This window comes from Nycticebus coucang, chromosome 2, assembly GCF_027406575.1.
Source record: "Nycticebus coucang isolate mNycCou1 chromosome 2, mNycCou1.pri, whole genome shotgun sequence".
NCBI classification, from domain to species: domain Eukaryota; kingdom Metazoa; phylum Chordata; class Mammalia; order Primates; family Lorisidae; genus Nycticebus; species Nycticebus coucang.
The window spans coordinates 7,341,531-7,359,327 of NC_069781.1; the positions used below are offsets into that span (position 1 = coordinate 7,341,531).

The following is a 17,797-nucleotide window of genomic DNA, read 5'->3' on the forward strand; positions in this document are numbered from 1 at the left end:
TAAAACAAAGAAGCATCACTGAGCTCACCTGCCAAGGGGATAGAATTCACCCTAGAAGAAAGTCACAGGCTGACTTCTGAAGTTGAGCCTAGGTCCTATGGACATGAGGCTTCCTGAAAACTCATTTCATTGAGCAGAGATTTCTAACTGCTAAAAAATGCCAGCCTCCAAGAAGTCTATTTTTCTGGCTATGATGTGCCAGTAACTGATTACTATCATTACAGTTTAGGCAGGAGAACATTAGTATTATTTAAAAGCGGCAGATCAGAGTTCTAGGGACAGTTCAAAGCCACCAAAGGATAAACTGCCCTAGAGGGTGAGCAGGGTAGGGTACAGGCGGACAGGGTGTGCCAGGGAAGGGAGCCAGGTTCTGACACTGTCATTCTTGTTGACAAAAGAAATCTCTTCTAGAGGCTCAGGAGTTTGCCCACCTATGAGAGGGGCTGTTTACTTGAGAAATGATTACAGCAACCCTGAAAAGCTAACCAGTACAAAGATGGCCCTTAACCCACGCTAGCTGAACAGGAATTTTACCATGTTACTGATGTTATTTCTTACATCACTTCTCTAATATTTACTGATCTTTTCCTCATTTTATAGTAACTTTCAGGACACTATTACTTTAAGAAATCTTGCCATTTGGCATCTTCTCATTAGTGCTGTAATAAACAAGTGGCAGCAAATGACCACTTGTATCTCCATAGCTTGGGTGGGTTCCTAATGTTTGTTCTAGTAGTAGCCTAAATCAGAGTGGGGTCTTCACCTCTGCTCCCCGATAAGATGTTCTTTCTATCTGGAGACAATGTTGGCCAACTTAGGTTACAGATGCCTGAGTTACTTCTTCCTGAGCAGGATGGTGGATGGTTGTGGTGATAAAAAGACTTATTAGGGCTGGGCGCAGTGGCTCACACCTGTAATCCTAGCACTCTGAGAGGCTGAGGCGGGTGGACTGCTTGAGCTCAAGAGTTCAAGACCAACCTGAGTAAGAATGAGACCCTGTCAATACTAAAAACAGAAACACTAGCGGGTTGTTATGGCAGGTGCTTGTAGTCCCAGCAACTGGGGAGGCTGTAGCAAAAGGATTGTTTGAGCCCAGGAGTTTGAGGTTGCTGTGAGCTACGGTACTCTAGACTGGGCAACAAGAGTAAGACTCTTAACAAAAAAAGAAAAGAAAACTCATTAGTACCTTCTTTTCTATGCCGGTAACTGCGTACACAACTGATATAAGATCACGTGTGAAGTACGATGGAATCACGGTGAGGAGTGAATCTAACTGGCTGGAATGAGGACTACACTCCATTGGCACCATGTTCCAAATGATCAGAGTAATTGACTAACCCCAGGATCCTAAAAAAATATTGATTTGTTGCATGGGGCATTGTAATAAGAAGCATCTCATTTCTAATAGAAGGCAGGCAAATCTATTTCTTTAAACTTTATTTCAAAAGAATTACATTGAAAAAGCCACAAAACTTGGCTTGGGGCCCGTAGCTCAGTGAGTAGAGTGCCGGCCACATTCACCAAAGATGGCAGGTTCGAGCACCGCCCAGGCCTGCTAAACAACAATGACAACTGCAACCAAACAATAGCCGTCTGGTGTTGTGACAGGTGCCTGTCATCCCAGCTACTCAGGAGGCTGAGGCAAGAGAATTGCTTAAGCCCAAGAGTTTGAGGTTGCTGTGAGCTATGACGCCCCAGCACTCTACCAAGGGTGACATAATGAGACTCATCTCTCAAAAAAAAAAAAAAAAAAAAGCCACAAAACTACTAGATGATTAAGGGTGAAGTAAGTGTTTTATTTTTTTACTACACTATTTTCCTCTGCCAGTTTCTTACTGACCAAGAAGATCCATCACTTTCCATGTGATTTAATAAGGGTATTCTTTCTCATCAACCACTGATTTCGCACTAATGCCTCTTTCCACATAATCAAAGCATAATCTATGCATCTCCATTGCCATATGCAGGAACAGAGCAAACCGTTCTAAAGATACTCCATGCTGAGAACTGTCACTGGTTTTATTAATGTCCTTCCTCATTTTCCATGTAACTTAGCAAGAAATGGCTCCTTATGGGATTTCTTCAGTTCCCTTCCCCCTAAATTCAGGCTGCCATTTTTTGTTGCAACTAAGTTCTCATTTCCCAACTCTTCTCTACTGTCTTAGAATTGTGCCCAATGTTTTTTGGCATTCAAGATGAAGTGAAGACATTTTGAGTCCTTTGGCGCAAAATTCCAGATTTTCCTGGGTTTTCTGGCAGGAGCCATGATCAATTGTGCTGATAACACAAAAGTTGAAAATCTGCATATCATCTCTGTGAAAGAGATCAAGGGACAAATGAATAGACTTCCCACTGCTGGTGTGGGTGACATGGTAATGGCCACAATCAAGAAAGGCAAACCAGGGGCGGCGCCTGTGGCTCAGTCGGTAAGGCGTCGGCCCCATATACCGAGGGTGGCGGGTTCAAACCTGGCCCCGGCTGAACTGCAACCAAAAAAAAAATAGCCGGGCGTTGTGGCGGGCGCCTGTAGTCCCAGCTACTCGGGAGGCTGAGGCAGGAGAATCGCTTAAGCCCAAGAGTTGGAAGTTGCTGTGAGCTGTGTGATGCCATGGCACTCTACCAAGGGCCATAAAGTGAGACTCTGTCTCTACAAAAAAAAAAAAAAAAAAAAAAAGAAAGGCAAACCAGCCTCTGCACCTGTGGCTCAAGTGGCTAAGGCGCCAGCTACATACACCTGAGCTGGTGGGTTCGTATCTAGCCTGGGCCAGCCAAACAACAATGACAGCTTCAACCAAAAAATAATCGGGTGTTGTGGCGGGTGCCTATAGTTCCAGCTACTTGGGAGGTAGAAGCAGGAGAATCACTTGAGCCCAGGAGTTGGAGGTTGCTGTGAGCTGTGATGCCACAATACTCCAGCCAGGGCAACAGCTTGAGGCTCTGTCTCAAAAAAAAGAAGGAAAGGCAAACCAGAGCTTGGAGAAAGAAGATACATCCACCAGTGGTAATTCAATCATGAAAGTCATACTGGAGAAAGATAACATAGGGGTCACAGTAAACAATAAAGACAAGATGAAAGGTTCTGGCATTAGAGGACCAATTGCAAAGGAGTGTGCCACAGACTTGTGGCCCAGGATGGTGTCTGATGCTGGCAGCATTGCATGATTCTCCTCCAGAATATTTGTAAAAGAAAGTTAAAAATTTGATTTTGCCCCCTTCCCCCCACCTCACAACAAGAGAACTGTGCTATATGCAAGCCCAGGGTGCCAGACTAATCTACTGGAAGGCCCTGGGGAACTGATAAAGAGACAGAGGCCACCCCTTGTCGCGGATCCAGATCAGTCAGGGACCCAGAAAGCTGTATTTTTTATTTATTTATTTATTGAGACAGAGTCTTTCTATGTCGCCCTAAGTAGAGTGCTGTGGTGACACAGCTCACAGCAAACTCAAACTCTTGGGCTTAAGCGATTCTCTTGCCTCAGTCTCCCAAGCAGCTGGACTACAGGTGCCTACCACAATGCCCAGCTATTTTTTATTGTTGTTGTTGTAGTTGTCATTATTGTTTAGCAAGCCCAGGTGGGTTCGGCCCCAGGTGCATGTGGCCGGGGACCTAACCACTGAGCTACGGGGCACTGAGCCAAAGCTGTCCTTTTAAACACATGTCTTGTATGATTCAGATCAATCTGGGAATGGTCTGTTCAGCTGTTGAGCTTGACAGCCAAGCTGTCCTATCACTCAGCCTCCCTCTCTGGGGGTTACTCACCATACCACTGGGAAGAGGATGGCTCCACAACACAGCAGGTCAACCAGAAACAGGGAGTCCTTCCACAAGCTGTACTCTGTCGTGCCCTCCTCAGTGGATTCTATGATGATGTAGGCTACATTGGCCAGGACCTGCAGGACACGAGAATTTCCTGAGGCCTCAACTAGATTGTCCCAGTGACACCAGACCCAATGTGGGTGTACACCTGGGCCTATAAATCCCAAACCTACAGCCACAGTATTAGTTCCAATCACATGTACTCTTTCACTTACTTGCAAGTTTCTCTTAATAGCACAGTCTCTATGCCATCCCCTTAAACCTGGGCAGGCTTGTGATTGATCCAATATAGTAAGATAGATTTCTGAGGAAGATCTAGCTTCTGAGCAGCTTCTGCTCAGGACCTTTGGAGCCCTGAGCCTTCTTGGAAGAAGACTGACTACCTGAAAACACCAAACTGGAGAGACCATGCAGAGACAGAAAGATGCCCAAAGGGCCTGCTGTTCTAGCCCATCTGAACAAGTGTTCTCAGCCCAAGAGACAGATCCAAGTGCTTGGAGATGCTACCAGCCACTGTCAGACTCTACATGCAATCCCAAGCCAGACCTACCCTATTAAGCCACTCCCAAATTCCTGACCACAAAAAATGGGAAGAGAAAAATTAAAGGTCAGAGTGCTAAGTCACTAAGTTTTCAGGTGATATTTTACATAGCAAAAGATAACCAGGCCACTTTGCTTTTTAGGCACTCTGAGCCCTACGAGTTATTCAGGTGCTGGACAGGGTGCTTTACACCCCATTTAGCCATGATGCCTGTACTCCTTAGGCTCAGCTTCTCAAATATCTCTTCTATGTGCCAAATGGGACCACGCGATGAGAGACCAGAATGGCAAGAATGGCAGTTTCAGCACTGCAGCTGAGTGGCCACACTGCTGCTCACAGGCATCATTTAAGCCCAGGTCCTCCCTTCCCTGGACACGGCAAACTTCTCCCCACTGAGGTTCATCTGCATCCACGTACTTAACTATATTCTGCTTGTGGAAACTCACTGATATCATTAACAGTTTTAAAATAATTTGTTAATAAGATCACTGTGTATCTGAGCTTCTCATTAAGAGCACTATTCTGTTATAGGACAAATGGATGCAGAAGAGAAAGCAGGACTGTGTGTCTCCCGAGCCTCCAACAGCGCTCTATTTAAAGTGGAGGTATTCACGGCTGGTTTAAGGATGACTGTTTAATGTCTCCCAGTGCAAAGACCTGAAGTCCAGCTCTGTAGGAATTCAGAAAGAGAATACCGATCTTCAACCCCCAAGGGCAGAAGCTAGGTTTTTGGGACAGCTGATTCCCTCTTCCCACAGAGGCCTTGAGCTGAGCAGGGATAAATGCCCAGAGAGGAAGTGACAAGTGGGATTAGGGTTCCCTTACCTGGAGTGGGATGACAATCATGAAGATCTTTTTGTCTTTATCAGAAAGGATGTGCTTTATGAAAGCCCAGCCAGTGCCAATGAGTGCGATGGTAATGAACAGCAGTGCCCCTTTCAAACTGGAAGAGAGAACAATGAACAAACACCAACGGGTTTCTTTAGACCAGTGGTCGCAACCCATAGGAACTGTATTAAAGGGTTGCAGCATTAGGAAAGTTGAGAACCACTGCTTTAGATAATCACTTGGCCAGTTAGACTGCACAGATTATTCTCGGGCTCACATGCATCCCGTAAAAGATAGGCAGCTGAATTCAAGAAATGCACCGTGTCGGCTTGGTGCTCGTAGCACAGTGGTTATGGTGCCAGCCACATGCACTGAGGCTGGAGGGTTTGAGCCCGGCCCAGGCCAACTAAACAACAATGAAAACTGCAAAAAGAAAATAGCCAGGCGTTATGGCGGGTGCCCGTTGTTCCAGCTACTTGGGAGGTGGGGGCAAGAGATTCGTTTAAGCCCAGGAGTTTGAGGTTGCTGTGAACTCTGATGCCATCGCACTCTACCAAGGGTAGACACAGTGAGACTCTGTCTCAAAAAAAAAAAAAAAAGAAATGCACCATGTGTGTAAAACTTCAGTCAGGGCACAGAGTTAGCTCTGCATCTGCTACCAGTACAGCCAATGGTCACAGGGAGGCAAGAGCAAGCCACCAAGCCCAAATTCTCAAGTTTGAACAGCTGCATGTGCACCACATACCTTTAGTATGCAAAGGCCCGGACAGCCTGCCATGGGCGGCAGGGCCAGTCAACTCAGGGCAGGTCCCTGCCTAGCCCCAGATTTTTGGTATGCCATTCATGGTATGAGTACTTCATGTGTACCCTCATACTTACAGGTGAGTTATGTAGTACACAACAGCCCAACCTTCAATAGGAAAGCCCTGAGAGGAGATATAGTGGTAGTCGATCTGAAATCAAACAACGCATTTCAGAAAGGTTCATCTGCTACACGCCTTAGCAGGGGTCCTCAAACTGCGGCCCACGGGCCACATGAGACGGTGTGATTGTATTTGTTCCCGTTTTTTTTTTTTTACTTCAAAATAAGATAGGTGCAGTGTGCATAGGAATTTGTTAGTTTTTTTTTTTTAAACTATAGTCCAGCCCTCCAACGGTCTGAAGGACAGTCAACTGGCCCCCTGTTTAAAAAGTTTGAGGACCCCTGCCTTAGAGCACAGAAAAACACGAAATGACCTCAGAGGACATCACCCATTCCACCCCATTGCCTAATGCCTCACTTGACGGTTTACAAGTAAGCGAGTAAGGCCAGGTGCAATGGCTCATGCCTGTAATTGCAGCACTCTGGAGGGCCGAGGCTGGTGGATCACCTAAACTCAGGAGTTCCAGACCAGCCTGAGCCAGAGGGAGACCCTATCTTCAAAAACAGCCGGCTATGTGGCGTGTGCCTGTAGTCCCAGCTACTTGGGAGGCTGAAGCAAGAGAATCGCTTGAGCCCAAGAGTTGGAGGTTGCTGTGAGCTGTGACCCAACGGCCCTCTATGGAAGGAGACAAACTGAGACTGTCTCAAAAACAAACAAAACACAATTAAGCGTGTGAGCGCACCAACAAATGTCAGCTTAAGAAACTCAACACAGCCTGGGCCTTTCTCCTGAAGGAAGTGAGTCACTTTGGCAAATAGTTGTCTATTTTCTTAAAAATCTACAAAGGTCAAATGCCCCAAGTCTTCTAATTATCCTGGCCAAGAACTTTATTTTTCATATTCCTGCTACTCACATAAGCCAATCAGCCAATAAAAATAATCTACATGCAATCACCCAGCTTCAACTATTTCTTTTTTTTTGCAGTTTTTGGCCAGGGCTGGGCTTGAACCGGCCACCTCTGGCATATGGGGCCGGCGGCCTACTCCTTTGAGCCACAGGCGCTGCCCACTATATTTTTCTTTTAAAAAAATCTGTAAATTTAGGCTTGGTGCATGTAGCTCAGTGGCTAGGGCACTGCCCACATATACCTGGGCTGGCAGATTTGAACCTGGCCTGGGCCTACCAAACAATAATGACAACTGTAACAAAAAAATTGCTGGGCATTGTGGCGGGAGCCTATAGTCCCAGCTGCTTAGGAGGCTGAGGCAAGAGAATCACTGAAGCCCAAGAGTTTGAGGTTACTGTGAGCTGTGATGCCACAGCACTCTATTGAGGGTGACGCAGTGAGACTCTGTCTCAAAAAAAAAAAAAAAAAAAAAAATCTGTAAATTTAGAGCTACTTAAAGCCATCAATGCATTTTAACCTAAGTGGCAAGTTTCAGGAGAACATCCAAAATGCCTCCTGGAAGAACTAACAAAGCTGACGTCAACTTATGTATCTTTCATTCTATCCGAATGGCCCCTTAAAAATTAAAGGGACTCAAGGACCCTATTATTCATTATCCATCTGGCTCCAGAAAGCTTCTTTTAACTTAGATCCAAATAGAAAATTATCCAAACAACTGTCAGATCTTGACATTATAACTGGATTATTGTAACATTACTGCTTTTTCCTAGGGGACACTTGCGAGTGGAGCAGGAGAGCTCATGTTTAGAGACTGTCACCCTCCTAAGTGTGGTCATGGGTATTTTGTTGGCCCACAGACTGGAGAAGTTATAATCTTATCCCCACCAGCAAGTTCATTTCAATTCATATCTGTCCTAAACGGTCAAAGGTAAAGTTCAATTCTTATGCCTCCATCTTTACATTATCAATTTTCTCTCAAATTTTGACTTCAAGCTAAGTAGAAACACGGGGGACTATTTGGAAACATGGAAGTCATGGGAACAACTCAGCAGGTGGCACTCTCATCTCAAGAATGACAAAAACAAAAAAAAGAAAACAAGTGCCCTAGAAAAACTGTGGGCCTATAAGTAGTATCAGAAGATATCTTGAGTCTAGTGTCAGGGAAGGTGGTAAACATTTACTGCTAGGGCCAGGCCCTCCTAGACAAAAGGAGGCTTCATGAGAAATGTATTCTTCCACTATGTTACATCAAACTATCCCTTTTCTTGGACTTTCCTGATTCATATGAGCATTGTACATCATGTCATGAAGGACCCCCCAAAATGCTAATACATACTGCATGGAACACCAAGGAAAGAGACTTGGTGAAAGGAAGAGCCGCCATCAACCAGTGAATTTTAAATACATCATTCCTATAAAACAGAGAGAAAAGAATTAACAGAAGACTCCATTCTCCCAAAGAACAGTCAAAGCTCTCGGCATCAGCTATATTTATAAGGACATAGCAAATATACTATGACCAAACTGCAAATACGAAACCTTTTCTAAAAAGGAGTTTTGGGCCTAGGTGCAGTGTTTACACCTGTAATCCAAGCACTCTGGGAGGTGGAAGCAGGAGGATCTCTTGAGCTCAGGAGTCTGAGACCAGCCTGAGCAAGAGCAAGACCCTGTCTCTACTAAAAATAGAAAAACTCATTAGGCATTGTGGCAGGCACCTGTAGTCCCAGCTACTTGGGAGGCTGACACAAGAGGATTGCTTGAAACCAGGAGTTCGAGGTTGCTGTAAACGCGGCTGATGCCATGGCACTCTAGCCTGAGTTACAGTAAGACCCTCTCTCTAAAACAAGAAAAGTAGCTTTTCTTGTTAGAAAAGGCCTGAAATGGAGTCTTATAGCCATCTCTAACATACAACTTAATCTTGGGAATGGAACCGATAGTTATTGACTGAAGCCAGACAGGCTGGGTTCCGAGTCCTGACAGGATGGAAATCTAACATAGGCTGCCAGCTTCCTCTCTAGAGATCACCCTGAGAAAGCCACGGAGGCAGGAATGAGGCAGATGGAGCTGAGAAAACAGCACAGAATCCCTAGGAAAGCAAAATGTGCTTTGGTGTAGCTACAGGGGAAGTCGGCAGCCCATAGAAGGGAACTGGGAGCAGGCAGCAGGGATGGTGAGAGAGGGGCTGGGATCACGCCCCCTCCCCAGCCAGGGCTGGTGGCTGCCAAACATCCCAGGCAAATGGAGTGAAGCACTTACTCACACCCCTCTGCTCCACAGGAACTAGTCTACCTATGGGTTGCCGCACATTCAATTACTCTCTCCTTCCCACCTGTGCCTAAGAATGAATAGGACATGTAAGACAAGTATGGAGGAAAACGGAAAACTATTAATAAAGTATACAAAGACCTGAGTAAGAGCTACAGGGAGAGAACTCACACTCAGGTATTCAGACATTATGCAAAGCCAGAGCAGTAAAAAAATGTATAACAGGTGCAGTTTATTTGTTATTCAGACAAATAAACCAATGGAATAGACTAGAAAACTCAGAAATAGGTTTGTAAGTATATGGAAGCTTGATATATGATAAGGTGACAGCAAACTGGAAGCACTTTAATGAAATTACACCAGAGTCTACCCATGACCCAGCATGCCTCCTTCTGGGACTGTAGCTCACAGGCTGCACAGACCCATGGGGGAATCTCAGGAGGCAGAAGGGAGGTTCGTGACAGCACTGCTGGAGTAGCAGGGGTATGGAGGCAGCCTAGGCCTGCACCCATCACTAAAGGGACACAGCAGTAAAATGTGGGGATGCTGGGTGTGGAATGCTGTGGAGCAGACAAAAATCGATGAATTAGGTGCACACATGGCCAGGTGGCTAGATCTTCAAAAATGTATTCCTGAGTGGAAAATGTATAAGAACTGTTTTATAGATGACATAGTTTTTTGCCTTTTTTTTTTTTTTAGACAGAGTCTCACTTTGTTGCCCTTATAGCTTACAGCAACCACAAACTCTTGGGCACAAGCAACTCTCTTGCCTCAGCCTCCCAAGAAGCTGGGACTATAGGCGCCCATCACAATGCCTGGCTATTTTTAGAGACAGGATCTCACTCTGGCTCAGGCTGGTCTTGAACCCATGTGTGCAGGCAATCCACCTGCTTTAGCCTCCCAGAATGCTAGGATTATGGGCGTGAGCCACTGCACCTGGCCTAGATGATATAGTTTACATACAGCAGAACCTCCGTAGCTGACCACTTCCCTGCACTGACCACCTCTTTAAGCTGACCTCATTTTCATAGACCAGACATGCACCACAGTACAGGAGGCCTAGCTCCTTATGTTGACCACCTCTGTATGTTGACTAGTATGTTACAATCCCCTGGATGGCAACTTACAGAGATTCTTCTGTATATTTATAATAAATGCAATACCTACAAACATTGCTTATTTATAAGTATACACAACTATCCAAAAATGCATGTTAAACACATTTGAGTGGTTATCTATGGTGGGGAAGGAGTGGGAGAGAGGACAGGAAGTGAAGGGGGAAAAACAGCAGGAGTGGGCTGTGCACAGAGTGACGGTGAGAGCACACCACCAACTGACGCCCATCCAGTTTCCAGGCTCGTTTCCTCCTCAGTACCTTCCTATTCCAGTGCCCACCTACTTGAAGGTCAAAAAGGAAGTGAAAGCCAGAGCAGTCTGTCATGACTGAAGGCCAATAGCTTTACTGAGGAAAAACCACCTGTGCTCACTCACATGCCCTGGCAAGCTCGACTTGCAGTCCATAGTTAAAGCATCAATGCTGGGGCAGTGATGTGACACAGAGGACAAAGCTCTGAAGCCACAATGACCAGGCTCAAATACTAGTGCTCCCCACACTTGGAGTTGAGGCCTGGGTTCTGATTCTAGCTCTACCAGTGGCACTGCCCATGTCTCTCACTTCCCCTCTCGGGGCCTCACTAAATGAGGCAAAGATCTCTCAGCTCTTTCCAGCTCTAAGGGGCTAACGTCTGTGAAATGTGCCTGGCAGCTATGGAGTCACACGCCTTTATGTTACCTCACTTTCTAAGCTACCAGAACTGTTTGTGAGAAAATCCAGGGGCAGGGGCTCAAATGACACATTCCTGTATGTACTCTATAGTCCAACAACAGTTAGCGATGAGACTTGTGCAAAGTAGGTCAGCTTCATTTAGCCAGATTTAAAACAGTTACAATAGGGCGGCGCCTGTGGCTCAGTGAGTAGGGCGCCGGCCCCATATGCCGAGGGTGGCGGGTTCAAACCCAGCCCCGGCCAAACTGCAACAACAAAAAAAAAATAGCTGGGTGCTGTGGCGGGCGCCTGTAGTCCCAGCTACTCGGGAAGCTGAGGCAAGAGAATCGCTTAAGCCCAGGAGCTGGAGGTTGCTGTGAGCTGTGTGATGCCACAGCACTCTACCAAGGGGCCATAAAGTGAGACTGTCTCTACAAAAAAAAAACAACAAAAAACAGTTACCATAATTTTACATAAGTGACCAAGTAATGATGACCACTGCCATCACAAACTAAAGGAAATAACCACTGAATATCTGGCTCGAAAACTACTTTATAAGAGCCTCATATTTGCATAACAATCTGACTCACAAAGCTCTCTTATATACTTTATTTTGGGAGGATCACGTAACAAATCTAAGAATCCAAGACTCCTGGAGGCAGGCAAAACAATTATTACTGTCCCAGTTTTGCAGCCAGGAAAAAACAGCCTTAGAGTGAAGCAAAGCCCACAGGCAGTCTCAGCCAAAGTTTACACTTGATATCAGGTCTGCTGACGCCTAGTCCTTTTCCAATAAAGGCAGAAGTAAAACTTTCTTTAAAAAAAAAAAACCCCAAACATTTTATGGCCTAAGTTCATAGGATACCATCTTTCTTAGTAATGGCAGACTGTTAATCTAGCCTAAATGTGATTATACACGTCCTTCAAAAGTAAACAAGAAACTCTTTCCGCCTAGTGGGTATGTGGGCTATTACAATAAATAATAGGTGCCGGCACTGTACCCAGCCAGAGCCCAATACACACAACTGTGAGTGTGTCCATTAGAAGACAATCAGGCCACCAGGGATTAAAGAGGTTTCAATTTCTGCCCCAGTGCTTCAAAGAAAAAGGTATTTGAGGATGCTTAATTATTTTATAAATTTAAATCAATCTATATTATAATACCATATTCACGTACCATCATTTACCAGTTTATAGGCCTTGTAACAAATGCTTTACACTATTCTCTGATGAACATTAATGTTTTGTTTTCAATTTTCTCCCAGAGAGCCACAGTATTCACACATATGCAGCTGCTCCCTCAAGAACTATGAACAGGAAGTTAAAGCTTCAGGGATTTCAGAAAAAAGGCCAAAAGCCAGGCCGATGGGCTCTGATGACGTTTTCTGCAGTGACCAGCGTCTGGAGGTCAACAGGGAGACATTATCCCTGCCAGGCCTTGAGCCGATGCCTTTAAGACTAAGCAGTGATTTGATGCTCTTGCCAGGCAGTGGGTCATGCTCACTCCCTTTCAGGAATAAACAGCCCCTGAATGGGACCTTGGTCATGGAGTCAGGACTATGGGAGTCTCTGCTATGGAAACAGCTTCTTTTGCTTGTATATTACTGAAATATTCAGATTTGTTAAAAAAAAAAAAAAAAAAGGAAATGAATAAACACCAAGGTTTGCAAAGGCCTCCTAAAAAGTAAAGGTCCTGTGTAGTTTCCCTAGTTCCAGGGAGGATGCCCTTGGAAAAGGACAGGAAGAGAATGAGATTGCTTAGGGCCAACTCCTCTCAAGTTGAAAATATACACGCAATTCACATCTGAACACACTCTAAATCGGAAGGCTCGAGGAAGTATAGTTTACCGTCGTTTTCGAAGGATATGAATCCACATGGTCCCAGAAAGGAAGAAGAAAAAAGCCATAGAAATGTATAATTTGGGGAGAGGAATTTCTCCTGCTGAGAGGTAGCTGTCAGGATTCTTCTCTGTGATATCAATCTGAAAAGACCAACATGAAATTAATTTTTACTTTTCAGGAACAGATTGTCCCTTAATTTGCAATTTGTAATCTCTGATATTTCACCTAAGGTTAATAAAGTGAGGCCAGGCATGACGGCTCATGCCTGTAATCCCAACACTTTGGGAAGCCAAGGAGGGATGATTTCTTGAGGCCATGAGTTCAAGACCATCCTGAGCAAGATAACAAGATCCCATATTTACAAAAAAAATATTTAAAACTTAGCCAGGTGGTGCACATCTGTAGTACCAGATACTCCAGAGCAGAGGCAGGAAGATCACCTGAGACCCATGAGCTCAAGGTTCAGTGAGCTATGATCATGCCACTGCACTTCAGCTTGGGGAACAGAGTGAGACACTGTACCAAAAAAAAAAAAGAAAGAAAAGGAGGGGGAAAGGATGAGGGAATACTAGCAGATAACAACTATATTCTTTTTTTTTTTTTTGAGATAGTCTCACTTTGTCGCCCTGGATTTGAGTGCTGCGACATCATAGCTCACAGCAAACTCAGACTCTTGGTCTCAAGTGATTCTCTCGCCTCAGCCCCCCCCTGGGTAGCTGACACTACAGGTTTATAGGCCTTATAACAAACCAGCCACAACACCTGGCTAGTTTATCCTTTTTTAGTAGAGACGGAGGTCTCACTCTTGCTCAGGCTGGTCTTAAACTCCTGAGCTCAGGCAGTCCACCCACCTCAGCCTCCTAGACACAACCACATTCTTAATACATAGGTTGAAGTGTGTAAACTCAACCTAAATTGCTTTATGTTTTCTTATTTATGAATCTTCTGCTGAACCATCCTGCCCAATGGCAGGGATGTATGTCTGACCACATTTTTCTCTTAATTGCTCTAAAAACTATTCTTACAGGGAAATAGATGTCTCACATTTTACACTGACAAAAACCATGTGGAATAGTCTCCATACAGTACTCACATCAAGGCTGAATGAAAACTTGTCACTAGGCCACAATTCATTTCCAGAACATTTATGAAAATAAAGACTGTAAAGGCCTTCTTGGTCATCAGTGCTGATGTTAAAGAAAAACTGAAAGTAAAGAAAAAACATTTAAGAGCACTCAAATCCTTAGCTATATTAATTTTAGAAATACTTATGAATATTAATGAATAAGAGAAAACAGACTACTTAAATTAATCAAATTCTCCCAAAGCAGAGTTTAAACAGATGTATTCTTATTCTACAACCCCTAATATTTTGCTAAAACAATTTTCAAGCACACGGAACAGCTGACAGAATTGTGTAGTGAACAGCTACAGACCCACTACCTAGCTTTTACAGTTAACATTTACTATACTTGCCTAAACATGTATTTATTCATCTGTAATGGTTTTCTGCAAAAGTTTACCAAAATAACCCAAGATGCAGTTATCTAGTTTTCAAGTCAACATCTTATTTTGCTGTTTGGGTGTAAAATACTTATGGCTGGGCAAGGTGGCTCAGCGCTTTGGGAAGCTGAGGTGGGAGGATCCCTTGAACCCAGAAGTTTGAGATGAACCTGGACAACATAGTGAAACCAATCTCTACAAAGAAAAAATATTTTTAAATTAACTAGGCATGGGCGGAGCCCAGTGGCTCATGCTTGTAATCCTAGCACTCTGGTAGGCCAAGGCAGGGGGACTGCCTGAGCTCACCAGTTTGAGACCAGCCTGAGCAAGAGCCAGACCCCGGTCTCTAAAAATAGCCAGGTGTTATGAAGGGCGACTGTAGTCCCAGCTACTTGGGAGGCTGAGGCAAGAGAATTGCTTGAGCCCAAGAATTTGAGATTGCTGTGAGCTGCGACACCACAGCATTCTACTGAGGGCAACAAAGTGAGACACTGTCTCAAAAAAAAAAAAAAAAAAAAAAACAATTAGCTAGGCATGGTGTCATGTGCCTGTAGTTCCAGCTAGTCAGAAAGCTAAGGCAGGAGGATTACTTGAACCCAGGAGGATTGAGGATATAGTGAGCTATGATCACTCCATGGCACTTAAGCCTGAACAACAGAACAAGGCCTGATCTCAGAAAAAAAATTTAAAAAAAAAAAAAAAAAAAATGGGCAAGGTGTCTCTTGTCTGTAATCCCAGAACTCTGGGAGGCTAAGATGGGTAGATTGCCTGAGCTCACAGGTTCAAGACCAGCCTGAGCCAGAGCAAGACATCATCTCTAAAAATAGCTGGCATTGTGGCCAATGCCTGTAGTCCCAGCTACTTGGGAGGTAAGACAATCTTTTTTTTTGTTTGTTTTTGGGGTTTTTTTGAGACAGAGTCTCACTTTTTTGCCCTCAGTAGAGTGCCGTGGCCTCATAGCTCACAGCGACCTCAAACTCTTGGGCTCAAGCAATTCTCTTGCCTCAGCTTCCCAAGGAGCTGGGACCACATGTGCCTACCACAATGCCCAGCTATTTTTAGAGACGAGGTCTCACTCTGGCTCAGGTTGGTCTCGAACCTATGAGCTCAGGCAATCCCCCAGCCTCGGTCTCCTAGAGTATTAGGATTACAGGCGTGAGTCACTGCACTCAGCCTGCAAAAGAATCTCTTAAGCACAAGAATTTGAGGTTGCTGCGAGCTATGACACTACAGTGCTTTACTGAAGGCAACAAAGTGAGACTTTGTCTCAAAAAAGAAAATAAATAGGGCGGCGCCTGTGGCTCAGTCGGTAGGGTGCCGGCCCCATATACCGAGGGTGGCGGGTTCAAACCCGGCCCCGGCCAAACTGCAACCAAAAAATAGCCGGGCGTTGTGGCGGGCGCCTATAGTCCCAGCTACTCGGGAGGCTGAGGCAAGAGAATCGCTTGAGCCCAGGAGTTGGAGGTTGCTGTGAGCTGTGTGAGGCCCCGGCACTCTACCGAGGGCCATAAAGTGAGACTCTGTCTCTACAAAAAAAAAAAAAAAAAAGTAAATAAATAAATAAAATTAAAAAGTGAGGGAAGAAAGACAGGAAAGCATCTTTGCATTTTCTCAAGTAGGCAATAAAGCCTTAGAAACAACCAAACCTGGATCTGAATCCCCCACTTAGGCAAGTTTACTTCAGCTCTTTGAGCCTCAGTTTCCTCATCTATAAAAGGGGAATAATATTAATACCTACTTCACAGAGTTGCTGGGAGGATGAACTGAGATAATAATGAATACGCACTTAGCATAATGCCTGGCATTCATCCATTTGTTTCCATAATTACTGCGGAGCTTATTATAGGCCAGGCCCAATATCAAGAGTTTCATATACAACAGTAATAAAAGAGCTAAACCCCCTGCCCTGAAGGCTACCTTCTACAGAGGGGAAGACAGACGATAAATATCATAAGTGAGTACAGTATCCAGCATGGTAGAAGGGATAAGTGCACATGAGAAACCGAGCAAGACGAGGGGAACAAGAGCGGCTTCTCTGAAAATAGGGTCATCAGTGGAAGCTTTGTTGAGGTGACATTTGAGCAAGGATTAAGGATTCTGGGAGACGAGCACTCCTGTCCGTTGGGAGCAGCCAGAGCAAAGCCTACACTCTGATATCTTTATGAGGAAGAGCAAAGTGGCCTGCGTGGGGCAGAGTAAGCAGGAGAAGACTAGCAGGAGCCGAGGTCACAGAGACAACAGCGGCCGGAGCACATGGACCTCGTAGGCCAGCGGGAAGACTTGGGCTTTCACTGTCAGACAGATGGGAAGCTGGGAGAGGATCCGAGCAAGCGAGAAAAACAGGTTAATTAATACCTATTAATTAACAGGTATTAATTAGCTATTAATATTGACGGTGATGAAAATGATGGTTATTAAGTTTAAAGAACATATAAAATTGTTAGACAGGCAAAATGAGCTGTGGTGACTGCAGGGGTGGAAGATCAAAACATTGAGAATCTTGATAGAGTAGCTTACATGGGGGCACGCATTTGTCAAAAATGACCAAGACGTACACTTAAAACCTATACATGTCACTGTAAGCAAATTCCACCTCGATTAGTGAAAACTAGATAGAGAAGAGGCAGTGATTCTTACAAGTTAATAATAAAACATTATTTGTATAAAGCTTTACAAAGCACTTTTACAAAAAAGGCTCATAACAATCCCATGAAAAGGGTCTCTTTTTTTTATTTTTATTTTTTTTTGGGGGGGGGGGGTTTGTGGTTTTTGGCCGGGGCTAGGTTTGAACCCGCCACCTCCGGCATATGGGACCGGCGCTCTACTCCTTGAGCCACAGGCGCCGCCCTCTTTTTTTTATTTTTACATGATACAGTGAGGTTCAGAAATTAAAGAAGTTGTGCAAAATCACCCAGCTAGTAAATGGGTTCTGAGACCCAGTGCAGTATCTCGTGTGTGTATATACAGTGATGCTGCCAAAAAACACTCACGTGCAATTAATAGGACAGCCGAGCAGGTCATTCAAACCCTGAGTCTCAGTGAACTCATCTCTAAAATAACATCACCCTGCATCATCACCAAGTCTTTTCTGGTACAGGATGGTATGCTTCCAGCACACTAAATGGAAGACAGCATGGGCTCAAAGAGGCAGAGAGGTCAAGGGAACAGCCTGGCAGAACTGAGTTGGAACCTTGGCTTTGTCACTTATACTGGACATTCACAAAATTATTCCTTCTCAGAGACTTAACGATTTGGTAAGTGGAAGCATAATACTATCACCTTGTAGGTTTGTTACAGTCTCAGCATTCAAGTGACAGATACATGGCACACCTAAGTTATTATTCCTAAATTCAAAATTCCTTTTATTTATTCATTTTTTGAGACAGTCTCACTTTGCCACTCTCTGTAGAGTGCCGAGGCCTCATAACTCACAGCAACCTCCAACTCTTGGGCTCAAGCGATTCTC

At 44.6% G+C, this 17,797-nt stretch overlaps 2 protein-coding genes across 4 annotated transcripts in view; one reads left to right on the plus strand and one right to left on the minus strand.

Annotated features, from left to right (window-relative positions):
* Positions 1 to 17,797, minus strand: part of GPR107 (G protein-coupled receptor 107) — a 76,424-nt gene that overhangs the window by 33,243 nt on the left and 25,384 nt on the right. For all 3 annotated transcript variants that reach the window (XM_053559770.1, XM_053559774.1, XM_053559781.1), the window contains exons 8-13: positions 13,922 to 14,032; positions 12,835 to 12,968; positions 8,293 to 8,368; positions 6,066 to 6,139; positions 5,184 to 5,301; positions 3,761 to 3,891 (exon numbers count right to left, since the gene is read on the minus strand). In XM_053559770.1, coding sequence (XP_053415745.1) covers positions 3,761 to 3,891; positions 5,184 to 5,301; positions 6,066 to 6,139; positions 8,293 to 8,368; positions 12,835 to 12,968; positions 13,922 to 14,032 — 644 coding nt within the window. The remainder of the gene's footprint in view (positions 1 to 3,760; positions 3,892 to 5,183; positions 5,302 to 6,065; positions 6,140 to 8,292; positions 8,369 to 12,834; positions 12,969 to 13,921; positions 14,033 to 17,797) is intronic.
* Positions 1,246 to 3,162, plus strand: LOC128567599 (60S ribosomal protein L23-like). The gene is given in 4 exon segments (XM_053564922.1): positions 1,246 to 1,256; positions 2,207 to 2,410; positions 2,980 to 3,029; positions 3,032 to 3,162. Coding segments are annotated over 4 exon segments (396 nt in total).